At 42.4% G+C, this 13,455-nt stretch overlaps 1 protein-coding gene across 3 annotated transcripts in view; it reads left to right on the top strand.

The window, feature by feature from the left end:
* RASAL3 (RAS protein activator like 3) overlaps positions 1-13,455 on the top strand; it is a 91,885-nt gene that overhangs the window by 63,067 nt on the left and 15,363 nt on the right. For all 3 annotated transcript variants that reach the window (XR_011558170.1, XM_070741648.1, XM_070741647.1), the window contains exons 8-14: positions 374-472; positions 1,270-1,812; positions 2,128-2,272; positions 3,282-3,426; positions 5,133-5,369; positions 10,683-10,884; positions 12,300-12,403. Coding sequence is in view for 2 of the 3 variants with exons in the window: in XM_070741648.1 (XP_070597749.1) it covers positions 374-472; positions 1,270-1,812; positions 2,128-2,272; positions 3,282-3,426; positions 5,133-5,369; positions 10,683-10,884; positions 12,300-12,403 (1,475 nt within the window). In the remaining variant the exon portion in view is untranslated. The remainder of the gene's footprint in view (positions 1-373; positions 473-1,269; positions 1,813-2,127; positions 2,273-3,281; positions 3,427-5,132; positions 5,370-10,682; positions 10,885-12,299; positions 12,404-13,455) is intronic.

Below are 13,455 nucleotides of genomic sequence, written 5' to 3'. Positions count from 1 at the left end.
AAGCCTATAAAAGGCTTACCTTATTTTTCGGAGTATAAGATGCACCGGAGTATAGGACACACCTTAGTTTTTGGGGAGGAAAATATGGGAAAGAATCTGCTTACCAGATATTCATCTGGCTAGCATCCTTAGCCAGCACATTATTTTATCCCCTGGTTAGGGCTTTAAAAGGGCTTTATTCAGAGAGAGTAACAATGAAAGAGCTTGCAAGCTGGTAAGAGCTGGGAACATGGTTAGCACCTGGTTAGGGCTGCAAAGAAGCATTTGGAATAAGTTAGACCACTTTGTTAATCCTGACAATGGGACTGTTACAAATGTCAGAGGAGACCAGCCTTGTCCAAGGCATGTCTTAACTAGATTTTTCCTCTATTAGGTCCTGAGGGCTGGGAAACGCTACTGCTTTAACTGTTCATCAGCTGCTGAGAGAACCCATTGGATGGAGAACTTACGTCAAGCTGTCCAGCCCAGTATGGTAAAGCAGTTTTGACTTGTTCTGTTCATAAAATGGACATACTTTTCTATAGGAAACTCCTTTCACCACACCGCTTTCTTTCTCCCTATATCTTCCTCTTATTAAAAAATATCTTCTTCATTTGTCTTCTGTTATGGCCTCTGTTCTTGTCTCAGTCATTCATCCAAAGCAGGAATTCTAATCTTTATGACCAAGAAATCATAAAGAGCTGGCAGTGCTCGTAAGCACTGACAGGCCTCTCCAGCCTCTCCCACTTCTGTGTCTACTCACTATTCCCACCAGCAAATATTTAATCTTTCATCTATTTTGGACCTAATCCTGTTTGTTTGTTTGTTTGTTTGTTTCTTGCCTTTTTTTTGTGACTTCACCTTCATATCTAAATTTTTTGTGTATTGCCACATAACTGTAGGAGATGACCTGGTTGAGCTCAAGGGTGGGTCAAACACATTATCAGTCTCAAATCTTTTCATAACCGTAAGAGATTTAAAGTCCATCACATCTTGAATTCCATTGACTCTGATCTACCACCATTATGCTTTGACCATTACTAGTTCAGATTCTTGGAGAGCTTTAGTATACAATAAACTTATATATACAGTATATTCATTTCAACTCCCTGGACTCCTGATTTTCTGCACTTGACCACAGTTGTCTTCAGTCCTTATGGTAGAAGTGTGACTTTCCTAGGAATTGCAATTCAACACATCAATAAGTTGACACACTGCACAAGTTGTAGCACATCTTGTTTTGCATCCAATCCCAGCTCTTAATATTGTTCCCATGCATCCATTTTCCAGGACAATTGCCAACGGATGGAATACAAGTTAAGTCTTTGGGTATATGAAGCCCGAGATTTGTCTCCCAGGAAGCATTACCACTGTGAAATTCAATTGGATGGGGTCCTGTATGCCTGCACAACAGCCAAGCAAGCCAGCCCCACAGGAACTCTCTTCTGGGGTGAACACTTTGACCTCAAGACTCTTCCACCAGCTGTGGAACTACAGGTCTGCCTGATACAGGAAGAAGAAAGGCTGTGGCCAAAGGAGAGCCCCATTGTCAGTATGTCTGTTTCTCTAAAGGAACTGGCTGCTATGCACCAACCCTTGGAGAGATGGTATCCACTGGGCAAAGATAAGCCAAACATGCCCACCCTTCGACTCCGAGGACGATACTGCAGTTTCAAAGTGTTGCCCATCGTACAGTACAAAGAATTTGCTGAATATCTCACTTTCCATTATCGGGAGTTATGTGCTTTATTGGAGCCCAGCCTCAGTGCCAGAGACAAGGAAGAGCTGATGAGTGTCCTAGTGCGGGTCTTGCAAAGCACAGGAAAAGCCAAGGTATAATTTATTTTACTAATAGGCAGACTGTCATTAAGATCCTGAGAAGCAATCTGATACCCAGATTCATCATCAGAATTTTCTTCATGCTGTCATGCTGATTTTTCCCTCATGGGCTGTTTTATTGCTAAATCACCTAGTGTTGTGGGATTATACTTTTAGCTGCTAAGGTGGCTCTCTGGTCCACAGGAGAAAAACCTGCTATCATTTTACCCTTTCCCTAACACCCTGAGCCTGGTTGAAAGTTGGTTTTAAATGTGAACACAGAACAAGATGGAATTTATTCTATTGACTCCCTTCCTATCTTCATTGCAGGATTTTCTCATTGACTTAGGTGTAGCTGAGCTGGATCGTTTTGATGACCAGGAAGCTTTGATTTTTCGTGAAAATACGCTAGCCACTAAGGCCATTGATGAGTACATGAAGCTTGTGGGAAGCCCATACCTGCTGGCCACATTGAGTAAGTTAACTTAGAAACTGCTTTATAATACTAACGAAAATGCACCCAGAGTTGCTGCCTATAATAGTTACATAGTGTTGTACATACTCCTGGTCAGTTGGAGGATGATGAAGAACTTGAGGACTCTGATACAGATAGTGTTTATGAATTAGTGGTGGGCCTGGGGTTACAGGTAGTAGAACAGGTGGGAGGCCAGCTACAGGATGTTGCTATGAGTCCAGAATCTAGCAAGGAAGAATCAGACGTTTGCTGGGTTGATCCTAAATTCAGAAGGATCCAAAAACGTAAGGAACAAGTGTTTGGAAGAAGATATTAAGGGGAGGAATGAGTTAAATACTGGAGTGATGTATTTGGTACGTCAGGGAGTCAGTGGGGAAGAAGGGTGGAGTTTCAATGTTGTAGAACAAAAATGGAAGGTGTTCCCGTTCAGCTTCCAAGCAAGCAAACTCATTCTTTGTTATTTTCTAGTCATTTCTGCTGTTTTTGAATCATGCTGTGAGTACATAAATCTTGGTGAATGGAGGAGGCTGGGAGGAATGCAAAAGGAATGTAATTAGGAGAGATAACGGGAGAACAAGAAATGTGCTAGTATGAAGTGTATTTTGAATACAGAAGGAAGAGAATAAAGATGGAATTTCTTTGTTTATGAAATACTGCATTTAGTAAAATTCTACCAGAAACCAGAACACATAGTACATAAGGTGAATTGTGAGGCAAAATATTAAGGCAAATCTATGTCTGATAGTAACCATCTCCCACTCCTTTGGTTCTTTACAGTTCAGAGGGACCCTGAAAAACTAGCTAAATTCATCATTAGCATTCCTAGAATATGACTATCATTATGTCTTCAATAAGCAATAATAGGTTCATCAAAAAATATGTCAGTGTTTCTAATTGGAGGCAAGAAAGTAAGAAATACCATTGTGGGCTATGACTCAGAACTGTGGCTCTGCAAGCAGCTATGCCATCCCAGTCACCTAACAATAACCTCTGGGGGAATGTCTCACAGGTGATATTATAACCCAGCCAAACCTTTTGGAAGATTGCTGTGAAGTGGACCCAAGCAAATGCCCTCCCCGTGACCTGGCTGACAATCGCAACCATCTACAGCAACTCTGCGAAGAAGTCTTCCTGAGGATTGCTATGTCCAGCAAGTGCGTACTTGAGCATGACCAGCATGGTCAGGGAGTTTTTTCTCCTGCCACCACTGAGGGGAAGCCAAATCAGCATGGTAGCGGAATTTCTGGGTTGCTGATTTCCCAAATGGCTGAACTAAAAGGTCCTGATTTAGGACCTTTGATGGCTCATCTAGCATACAACCTAAAGGCCCAAATGAACTAGAAAAATGGCTGTTATGCTAGAATAGGTTTAGCATATAATGTTAAGCATAATAAGTATACATTTGCAATTTATCCTTATCTTAGTATAAGCAGCTCACCTTCACATAGGAGTGCACAAAAACAATTTTGCAATAATAAGTTGGATTGGCTACAAGTGAGATCTGAGCAAAGTCCCTGGGCTGGCTATGGGCAAATTGCTGTGGTTGGTCACTCCATCCAGACCCAAGCATACTCTGAAACACAATTCAATATATCTAGGCAAGATTGTTTAGCCTGAAGACATGGCTGTAAAACTGTCTGGATCAGTGATCACCAGCACCGTTCCCCATAAGCTGCGCGTGCCCCAAAATACCCCCGCATGCGCCCTTTTCCATGGGCGTGCACTCCCCATCCCCCTGCCAGCCCACGGGGGGAGGGGGGAGCAGGGAGGTGCGGCAGGAGGAGGAAAAGGAGCCACGGTCGCCCCTGCCTCCCCATGGTGCCTCCAGCCAAACGCGCCCCTGGCTTCTCGGCCCTGCCGCTCGATCCGCCCCTTCTCCTCCTCCGCCACCTCCTGCCTTGGGGTGCAACTTCTGCAGCGGCGGTGGTGGCTGCGGGACGAAAGCGCTGCCAGCCAGCCAGGGGGCTGCGAGAGAGGGCTTTCTCCACGGGCTTCAGGCTTCGCCCTGCCCCTCTCGCAGCCCCTTCACTGGGAGCACTTTCGTCCCAGACTTCCAGCAAGGGGGCTGCAGTAGAGGCAGGGCAGGCGTTCCCGAAGCGCTTGGAGAAAGCGCTCTCGCAGCCCCCTCGCCGTCGGTGCCTCCATTCCGGAGCTCAGCCTCACAGCTGATCACCCTGCCGCCGCCCCACGGCTACTACCGCTGCTGAGAGAAAGAGAGAAAGGGGGGAGAGAGAGATAGCAAGAGAGAGAAGAGAAAGAAAGCAATATATATAGAGAAAGAAAACAAGAAAGAGAGAGAGAGATGAAAGGGGGGGAGATAGAGATAGCAAGAGAGAGAAGAGAAAGAAAGCAATAGAGAGAGAGAAAGAAAGAGTGAGAGAGAAAGAAAGAAAGCAAGAGAGAGAGAGAGAGAGAGAGAGAGAGAAATGACTCTTGATTTAAAGCATATGGTAAAAAGCACCCAAATAATAACAGAGAAAAAAAACCCCAGCCGTTTGTGTGTGTGTGTGAACTCTTGAACCATTTCCAATAGCTCACCTCTAATTGGAAATGGTTCAAGAGTTCACACACACACACACAAGGGGAGAGGAGACAGGGATGGAAAAAGAGAAGATAATAATAATAATAATAATAATAGATTTTGGTTTTGTTTTATTATTAATTTCTTTTAATAAAAACATAAAGGGAATTTTTTTCTTATTTATTTATTTATTTATTTTTCTATGCCGCCCAGTCCCAAAGGGACTGTCGCTCTGACACTATACTTTTCCGCCCACACCGAAAAAAAATTAGAGGGAACATTGGTCACCAGTATACCTTTAGGTTTCCTTTCAGTCTGTCATCTCCTTTCTCTCTGCAGCTCCTTTCCAGCTGAGCTTAATGAGATCTTCACAGCCTGGCAAGAGGCGTGCCAGTTGCGGGGCAAGGTGGACATTGGACAGCGACTTGTCTCTGCTTCTCTATTCTTACGCTTCCTTTGTCCAGCCATTATGTCCCCCAGCCTTTTTGGCCTCACACAGAAATATCCCGATGACACCACCTCCCGCACCCTGACCCTGGTGGCCAAGGTTATTCAGAACCTGGCCAATTTCACCACGTAAGTAACCACGCCCCTGGTTCAGAATTCTAGAAACCTGACCTCAGGTAGAGTTTTAAAAAAAGATTGGCCATATGTCCAGAATGGTAAAATGTCTTCTGCCCTGGGCATGGGGTTGAACTAAAAGACCTTTGAGTCCCAGCCTTTTGATTCTAGCCTGTCCCATGAAAAGAAGTGCATTGATAATCAGAGCAATGACATTATGTGCTCCTGTCAGCATTTGCAGAAGGTGCAGAAGACAGAGCAGATTTTGAAAATGCATGTGGAGGCAACAGACTTTCCAATTATGGAACTATGCAAAAGCAAAAAAAGATTATTGTTTAACTTAATGCATAACTTAATAAAGTACAATTTAAAAATAACACCTCATAACTAATAACAGTCCAAGATGTCAGAAACACACTTTTTAAAGTGGGGATGTAGGGAAAATAATTACAAGAATGATACTCCTCTATTTTTTTATCCTTTCAATGAATTGGCAATCAGGATTTTGAGGTCTCCCACATGTTAGTAATGATACAATAATCTGATTACTTGAATCTTTGCACAACTACACAACTGTATACTAAAGTATTGCTGGCTCCATTTGACTGAGTTGGAATTGCAGTCATAATAATATTTTTTTCCAGATGATCCATGTAGATAGCCATTATTGGTCTCCATTGTCCATGAGTTTCTCTGCTGTCTTTTATATCTATACAATTGTAGAGCACTTGTTACATTACAGACCTATTACATTTGTGCCTTGCTTTGGTGCATTTCCCTTCAACCTCTGGGTGGCACAGCACAATATTAAAGATGTTCTGAATAGCTGAGATATTTGTTTAATGTAGCTGGGTTCTTCTTAGGCTTAGACTGATGAGGTATCATCAGTACACTGATGATACCCAGTTGTACATCTCCACCCCATGTCCAGTCAACGAAGCAGTGGAAGTGATGCGCCGGTGCCTGGAGGCTGTTAGGGTTTGGATGGGTGTCAACAGACTCAAACTCAACCCTGATAAGACGGAGTGGCTGTGGGTTTTGCCTCCCAAGGATAATTCCATCTGTCCGTCCATTACCCTGGGGGGGGGAAATTACTGACCCCCTCAGAGAGGGTTCGCAACTTGGACATCTTCCTCGATCCACAGCTTACATTAGAGAACCATCTTTCAGCTGTGGCGAGGGGGACGTTTGCCCAGGTTCATCTGGTGAACCAGTTGCGGCCCTATCTGGACCGGGAGTCACTGCTCACAGTCACTCATGCCCTCATCACCTCGAGGTTTGACTACAGTAATGCTCTCTACATGGGGCTACCTTTGAAGAGTGTTCGGAAACTTCAGATTGTGCAGAATGCAGCTGCGAGAGCAATCATGGGCTTCCCTAGGTATGCCCATGTTTCACCAACACTCTGCAGTCTGCATTGGTTGCCGATCAGTTTCTGGTCACAATTCAAAGTGTTGGTTATGACCTATAAAGCCCTTCATGGCATTGGACCAGAATATCTCCGGGACCACCTTCTGCCGCACGAATCCCAGCAACTGTTTAGGTCCCACAGAGTTGGCCTTCTCCGGGTCCCGTCGACGAAACAATGTCGTCTGGTGGGACCCAGGGGAAGAGCCTTCTCTGTGGCAGCCCCAACCCTCTGAAACCCTCCCACCCTCCTTGCCTTTCGTAAACTTCTTAAAACCCACCTCTGCCGTCAGGCATGGGGGAACTGAGATATCTTCCCCAGGCCTATATAGTTTATGTATGGTATGTTGTGTGTATGTTTTTTAAATTATGGGTTTTTAGTTTTTTAAATATTAGATTTGTATTGTAGATTGTTTTCTTCTAATGTTGTGAGCTGCCCTGAGTCTACGGAGAGGGGCAGCATACAAACTTAATAAATAATAACAATAATAATTATTATTATTATCGGAATTAGATCGGTGAAAGGAGTTCAAATGTTTTCAGCCACAGAAACTACTTGTTAAAAAAATCCTAGAAAATCATGCCTGTGGTTTGTGTGTATCTGTGTGCGCAAGAGAGAGTGAGATTGAGTCCTGTGTTTCCAATAGAATAGAATAGAATAGAATAGAATAGAATAGAATAGAATAGAATTTCTAGCATGAAACAAATTTTAGAACAAATTTGTTCTAAAAACAAATATTAGGGAATAGAGGGGGAATTAATTAAATTCGCAGAACACACACCAAGCTGGTGGGAGTGGCCAATACCCAAAAGGCCTATGATACAGAAAGATCTAGACAGACCTGTACAGTGGGCCCAAACAAACAAAATGAAGTTTAATGTAGAGAAAAGTAAAATCCTACACCTGGGGGGGGGGGGGGAATGCAAAACATACATACAAACTGGGTGAGACCATACTCACCATAAGTGACTGTGAGAGAGATCTGAGAGTCTTGGTGGACAGCCAACTAAATATGAGCCAGCAATGTGCAGCAGTGGCTAAAAAAGCCAACATAATTTTGAGCTACATCAACAGAGGGATACAATCTAAGACTAAAGAGGTACTAATACCACTTTATAATGCCCTTGTCAGACCTCACCTAGAGTACTTCATTCAATTTTGGGCTCCACGCTACAAAAAGACATTGAAACTCTGGAAAAAGTACAGAAGAGGGGAACCAGAATGATAAAGGGACTAGAAACCAAAACATATGAGGAAAGGTTGCAGGAACTGAGTGTGGATAGTCTAGTGAAGAGGAGGTCCAGGGGGGACATGTAGCAGTTTTCAAATACTTGAGGGGCTGCCACAGTGAGGAGGGGGTCATACTGTTTTCCAAAGCACCAGAGGGCCAGACAAGGAGCAACAGATGTAAGCTGACCAAGGAGAGATTCAACTAGAAATAAGAAAGAATTTTCTGATGGTGAGAGGGATCAACCGGTGGAATGGCCTGGCTGCGGAGGTCATGAACGCTCCAACACTGGAAACCTTCAAGAGGAGAGTGAACTTCCATATGTCTGGGATGGTATAGAGTCTCCTGCACCAGCAGGAGGTTGGACTAGAAGACCCACAGGGTCTCTTCCAACACAAACTATAAATAAGAATAGAATAGAAAGAATACAACAGAACAGACAGAACTACAGCATTGGAATGGGCCTTGTAGGTCACCAAGTCCAATCCCCCACTCAAGCAGTAGCCCCTTTACCATTTCTGACAACTGGCAGTCCAGTCTCTTTTTTAATGTTTCCAGTGATGAAGTTCCTACAATTTCTGAAGATAAGCTGTTCCATTGGCTGATTGTGCTCACTGTCAGAAAATTTCTCCTGATTTCTAGGTTGAATCTCTCCTTGATCAGTTTCCATCCATTATTCCTGTTTGGCCTTCAGGTATTTTGGAAAATAGTTTGATCCCCTCCTCTCTGTGTTCTAATATTTGATCCTCAGGTCTCCCCTGGTTCTTCTCTTCACTAGACTAGCCATCATCATATGTTTTAGCTGCCAATCCCCTAATCATCTTGGTTGTTCTTGTTTTGACCAAAGCTGGATGCAGTATTATAGGTTTTGTCTTATTAAGGCTTTATAGAGTGGTATTAGTACCTCACTAGATCTTGATTGTATCCCTCTATTAATGCAATTTAGGATTGCATTGGCTTTATGATTGCCGCTGCACACCATTGGCTCATATTTAATTGGTTATCCACTAGGACTCTAAAATCCCTTTCAAGTTGATTTCTAATTGCAACTTAGAAAGACTTTACTTTTCTCTGCACTGAATTTCATTTGTTAGATAGGTATCAGTGTTCAAATCTGTCAAGATCCATCTGGATCTTGAGCCTATCATCTAGAGCAGGGGTGTCAAATGCATGTTATCACAGTGGTGTCATGTGACATATTCCGTTCACTAAACCAGGCATGGGTGTGGCCAGCACGTAACATAGCCAGCCCATGGGCTGAGGGTTTGACAGCCTTGATCTAGAGTGTTAGCTATTCCTGCCAGCTTAGTATCATCCACAAATTTGGTAAGTTCCCTTCTATTCTCTCATCTAAGACATTTATGAAAATATTGAAGAGTACTGGGCCTAAGAAAGAATCTTGTGGAACCCCACTGCTTACTTCCCTCCATGTAGACATAGACCTATTAAGGACTACTCGTTGCGTATGTTAGAGTCCTAGTGGATAATCAATTAAATATGAGCAAATCTCATCTGGTGGTAATACTATCTTTATCACTTTTTTCTAGCTTACCAAGAAGTAAGTTATGATCTACTTTGTTGAATGGCTTGCTGAAGTCTAAATATATTATGTCCACAGTATTTTGCTGGTCTACTAATTTAGTCACTATGCTGATGAATTAAATAACATTGGTTTGCCATGATGTATTATTAACAAACTCATGCTGACTTCTAGTTATTACTTTACTCATTTCTAGATGTTGGCAGGACTGTTTTTTAATTATCTTTTCCAGGTATTGATGTTAGGCTGATTGGTCTGTAGTTTCCTGAGTCTGGTTCCCCACAACTTTTTTTTAAAGATGGGAACATCATCAGCTCTTTTCCAATCCTCTGATAGTTCCACAGTGTTCCAGGATATTTGAAAGATATGGTACAGTGGTTCTAGGATGACATTTACCAGCTCATTCAGAAATCTCAGATGTAATCCATCAGGTCCCAGTTATTTCATTATTTCATATTCATTATGACCAGACAGATGTTCTATGGATGCCCTGACTGCATTTGAATTTAATTCCCCACTCCACCTCCATGGAACCCTCAAATTCTGCAAAATAGCTTCAAAAACTTTGAATTGGGTTATTGTTTAAACTTTGTTGATTAAGAACACAGAGATAAGTTGTTTAGACAGTGACTCTATGACAGAGCTGGGAACCAAACTCAGCACAGTTCCAAGATCATCATAATGCCTTGAAAAATGAGAGAAAACCTAGATGCCAATGAGTCTTTCTTTAAAACCTTACCTGTATCCAAGGCCTTCAAATATTACTATAGTATTTAAGGCTGGCTCTGGGCTCTCAAACCTAAGTACTGTATATAGGATATTTTCCATTGGCATGTATGCTGCAAGGAACCATCTGCTAAAGAAAAGTCATGAATCAAGCTGAAAGAGCAGGAAAGATCTCATAGTGCAATTAATGGACCAAAAGACAAGAGCTCAGCAGCTTTATATTAGTTAGTTGCACTGCATTGGCAGCTTGAGGGATGGGAATCCACTGACTTCCCAGATTCAGAAGATTAAATGGATTGTTTTAGCAGGATTTATAAATCCTCCATCTGGCCAACAATACCAGTGGCAAAAGGGATGAATTTCTGATTTACAGAGTACAGCCATTCTTCTCTCCATTGCAGTGACATGGTATTTCATTTCCCATAGGTTTGGGGAAAAGGAGGCCTATATGACTTTCATGAATGAATTTCTTGAGCACAACTGGTATACCATGAAATCATTTCTCAGCAGTGTTTCAAGCCCTGGTAGTACCATAGCATTGACTGCCTATAATGACTCAATTGATCTTGCTCTAGAATTGTCCATCCTTCACTCCCTGCTCTGCAGCATCTTCTCCACTCTGGAACAGGTATCAGCTACTGTTAAGGGGGTGTGGGTGAGAGGGGATTATCATGATAAACTAGCCTGCCCTCTAGTGGCAAGACAACACAAACCTTTCTGCATCACACCCACCATGGTTGGACCTCTTCATGTGCAGAAACAACACAAAAACAGGTACTGTACTTCTGTGGACTTTTTACTTGAAATTGAAAAAATAAAACTTTGATTTTAGGTTTTGATTATTTTTGTCATTGTAGAAATTGTTTAACATATCGTGAAATGCAAAGCAAAGGGTTGTTATTTGTATTTTACTGCAGTGAGAAAAGTCAGAAAAGCACTCTTTCTTTGTATTTCTCTTTTTTCTCAGTTCTCTAAATTTTGTGGGGTTTTCCCCTGTATTTTTTATCCCAGTGAAAGTTAATAAAATCTATAAAATAAAAAGACACAAAGAGATGTTAAAATTTAGGGCTCAAGCTACCAACTATTGTCTGAAATCAAAGTCTTCTGGGATTGGTTTGAGCCTTTTGTCTACAGGCTTGCACACCAATAACTTTATCCATACGCTAATTGCAATTACAAATGAGATTGAAGGAAGGGAAAACAGAAGGCCAAAAGTATATTGGGAATACACCAGGTCAGCATCAAGTTACAAGGGATTCATGCAACAGCCTTGGGACCTGAACTAACCTCTTCCAACCAGCCATGTCATGCAAACTGAGAGCAGAGGATAACTGAAAATGAGTCCCTATAACAGTGATGGCAAACCTTTTTTGGTTTGTGTGCCAAAAGTGTGTGTGTGGATATGTTAGTATGTGTGCACGTGCCCACACCCTTTCCCTTCCCCTTTCATTGCATGTACTCATCCTCTCTCGCGTTGCCCTCTGTGCATGTGCACAGGCCTTACTGAAGCTTGGCGCATTAAAAAAAGGGCCAAATGGGCAAACCGGAGGTTCGGGAAAATGCTGGACTTTTGTGCTGTTTTTTGCACTCCAGAGGGTTCAGGGAAGCTTTCTGAAGCTCCGGAGTGCAAAAAACAGCACAACGGGCAAAGTGAAGTGTCTGGCGTGCGTGCACACATCTGTCAGCATGAGATTTAGCTTCTACCCATGCGTAGCAAGCAAAATCTTGCATGAAGATGTACATGCGAGCGAGATTTTGGTGATTTTCACCAATATTTTTGCTTCTGCACATTCGCAGAAGCAAAAAAATCAGCGAAAATCAACAAAATCTTGCTCGCGCGAGCATTCTCCCACAAGATTTTGCTTGCTATGCATCCCAGATTTCCCTACCAGAACGGCACACCAAATAACCTAACCTGGAACCCATTACTGGTGTAAATGTACAAATGCAAAGGATAGAAAATAGATCAGCCTTTGGCCAGACTGAAAGCAATTCCTACTATCAGTTCTTTATGTAGACCCTTTCTGTTCTTCTATTTACAAGCAAATCCAGGAGAAACTGCAGCCTCTGCCAGCAATCCTCCACGCCATCCAAGAGGAAACCCCTGTGCCTGTCTCCATTCTTCTTGGACCCCACATGGAGGAAAGGTAATGAATGGCAGCCACAAGGTGATGGCAGCAATAAGGTGGTCCTTGGATGGTTGACAAAGAATGTTTTATTGCCTCTTTTTATCCCTTTGAGGAAGGGTGCCCTTTAGCCTCCTTCAACTGCTTATTTTTGGTGCTATGGTTATGGCCAGCTTATAGCACTTTTATTTATTTATTATTTATTTATTTTCATTCATTCATTCATTGGATTTATAGGCCGTCGCTCTCCGAAGACTCGGGGTGGCTTACTTGTTCTGAACTGTTTCCCTGTACGCCTCTCTGCGCTTGTTAGCCCAACCTTAACACACACACCCATACACGTACAATCCACTAGAGTTATATTCAAAGGTAGCCTGTTTTTTAATCAGAAGTGTGTAACCACGTAGTATCTGTGACATGTTTGGCAACTTGAAAGAAGGTGAATTTGCTGCACAAAGTACTTGTCCAAACCTGTCCCAGTCTGATCTTTTAGGGAAGTAAAATGTTCAACTCCATTTGGTTGATGTGAAAAGGCACTTTTAGTAAGAGATGCTGATTGCAGTAGAGTCCATAGTTCCCTCTAAGCTGAGCAGTGAGCAATCGCTCACTTAAAAATCATCATCAACTCAGAGTTTTCCAAACCTGCCCAGAAGCCGAGAGGGAAAGAGTGAGAGGGAAGGAGAGAGAGAGGAAGAGAGAGGAACAGATAGAAAAAATAGAAGAAGGAAAAGAGAAAGAAAAAGAATGGGAATAAGGAAGAGAGAAAGAAAATCAAAATCTAGTTTGAAACTAGCTCAACTATTTAAATGGCATTTTGATATTGATAGAGTTGCCCTATTATGAGCTCACTGTTATAGACACACAGTACAGTATTTTATTTTGAAATTCTCTGAGGCAAAACAGGGTGGGTTTTTTATTTGTTTGTTTGTTTGTTTTGTTTGTTTGTTTGTTTATTTATTTACTTATTTATTATTTCTGTGCCGCCCAGTCCCGAAGGGACTGCCACTCACACACTATACTTTTCCGCCCACCCCCCAAAAAAATTAGAGGGAACACTGAGTCAAGCAGAATCT

Source organism: Erythrolamprus reginae, chromosome 2 (assembly GCF_031021105.1).
Source record: "Erythrolamprus reginae isolate rEryReg1 chromosome 2, rEryReg1.hap1, whole genome shotgun sequence".
NCBI classification, from domain to species: Eukaryota; Metazoa; Chordata; class Lepidosauria; order Squamata; family Dipsadidae; genus Erythrolamprus; species Erythrolamprus reginae.
This window is presented reverse-complemented; position numbering and strand designations above follow the sequence as displayed.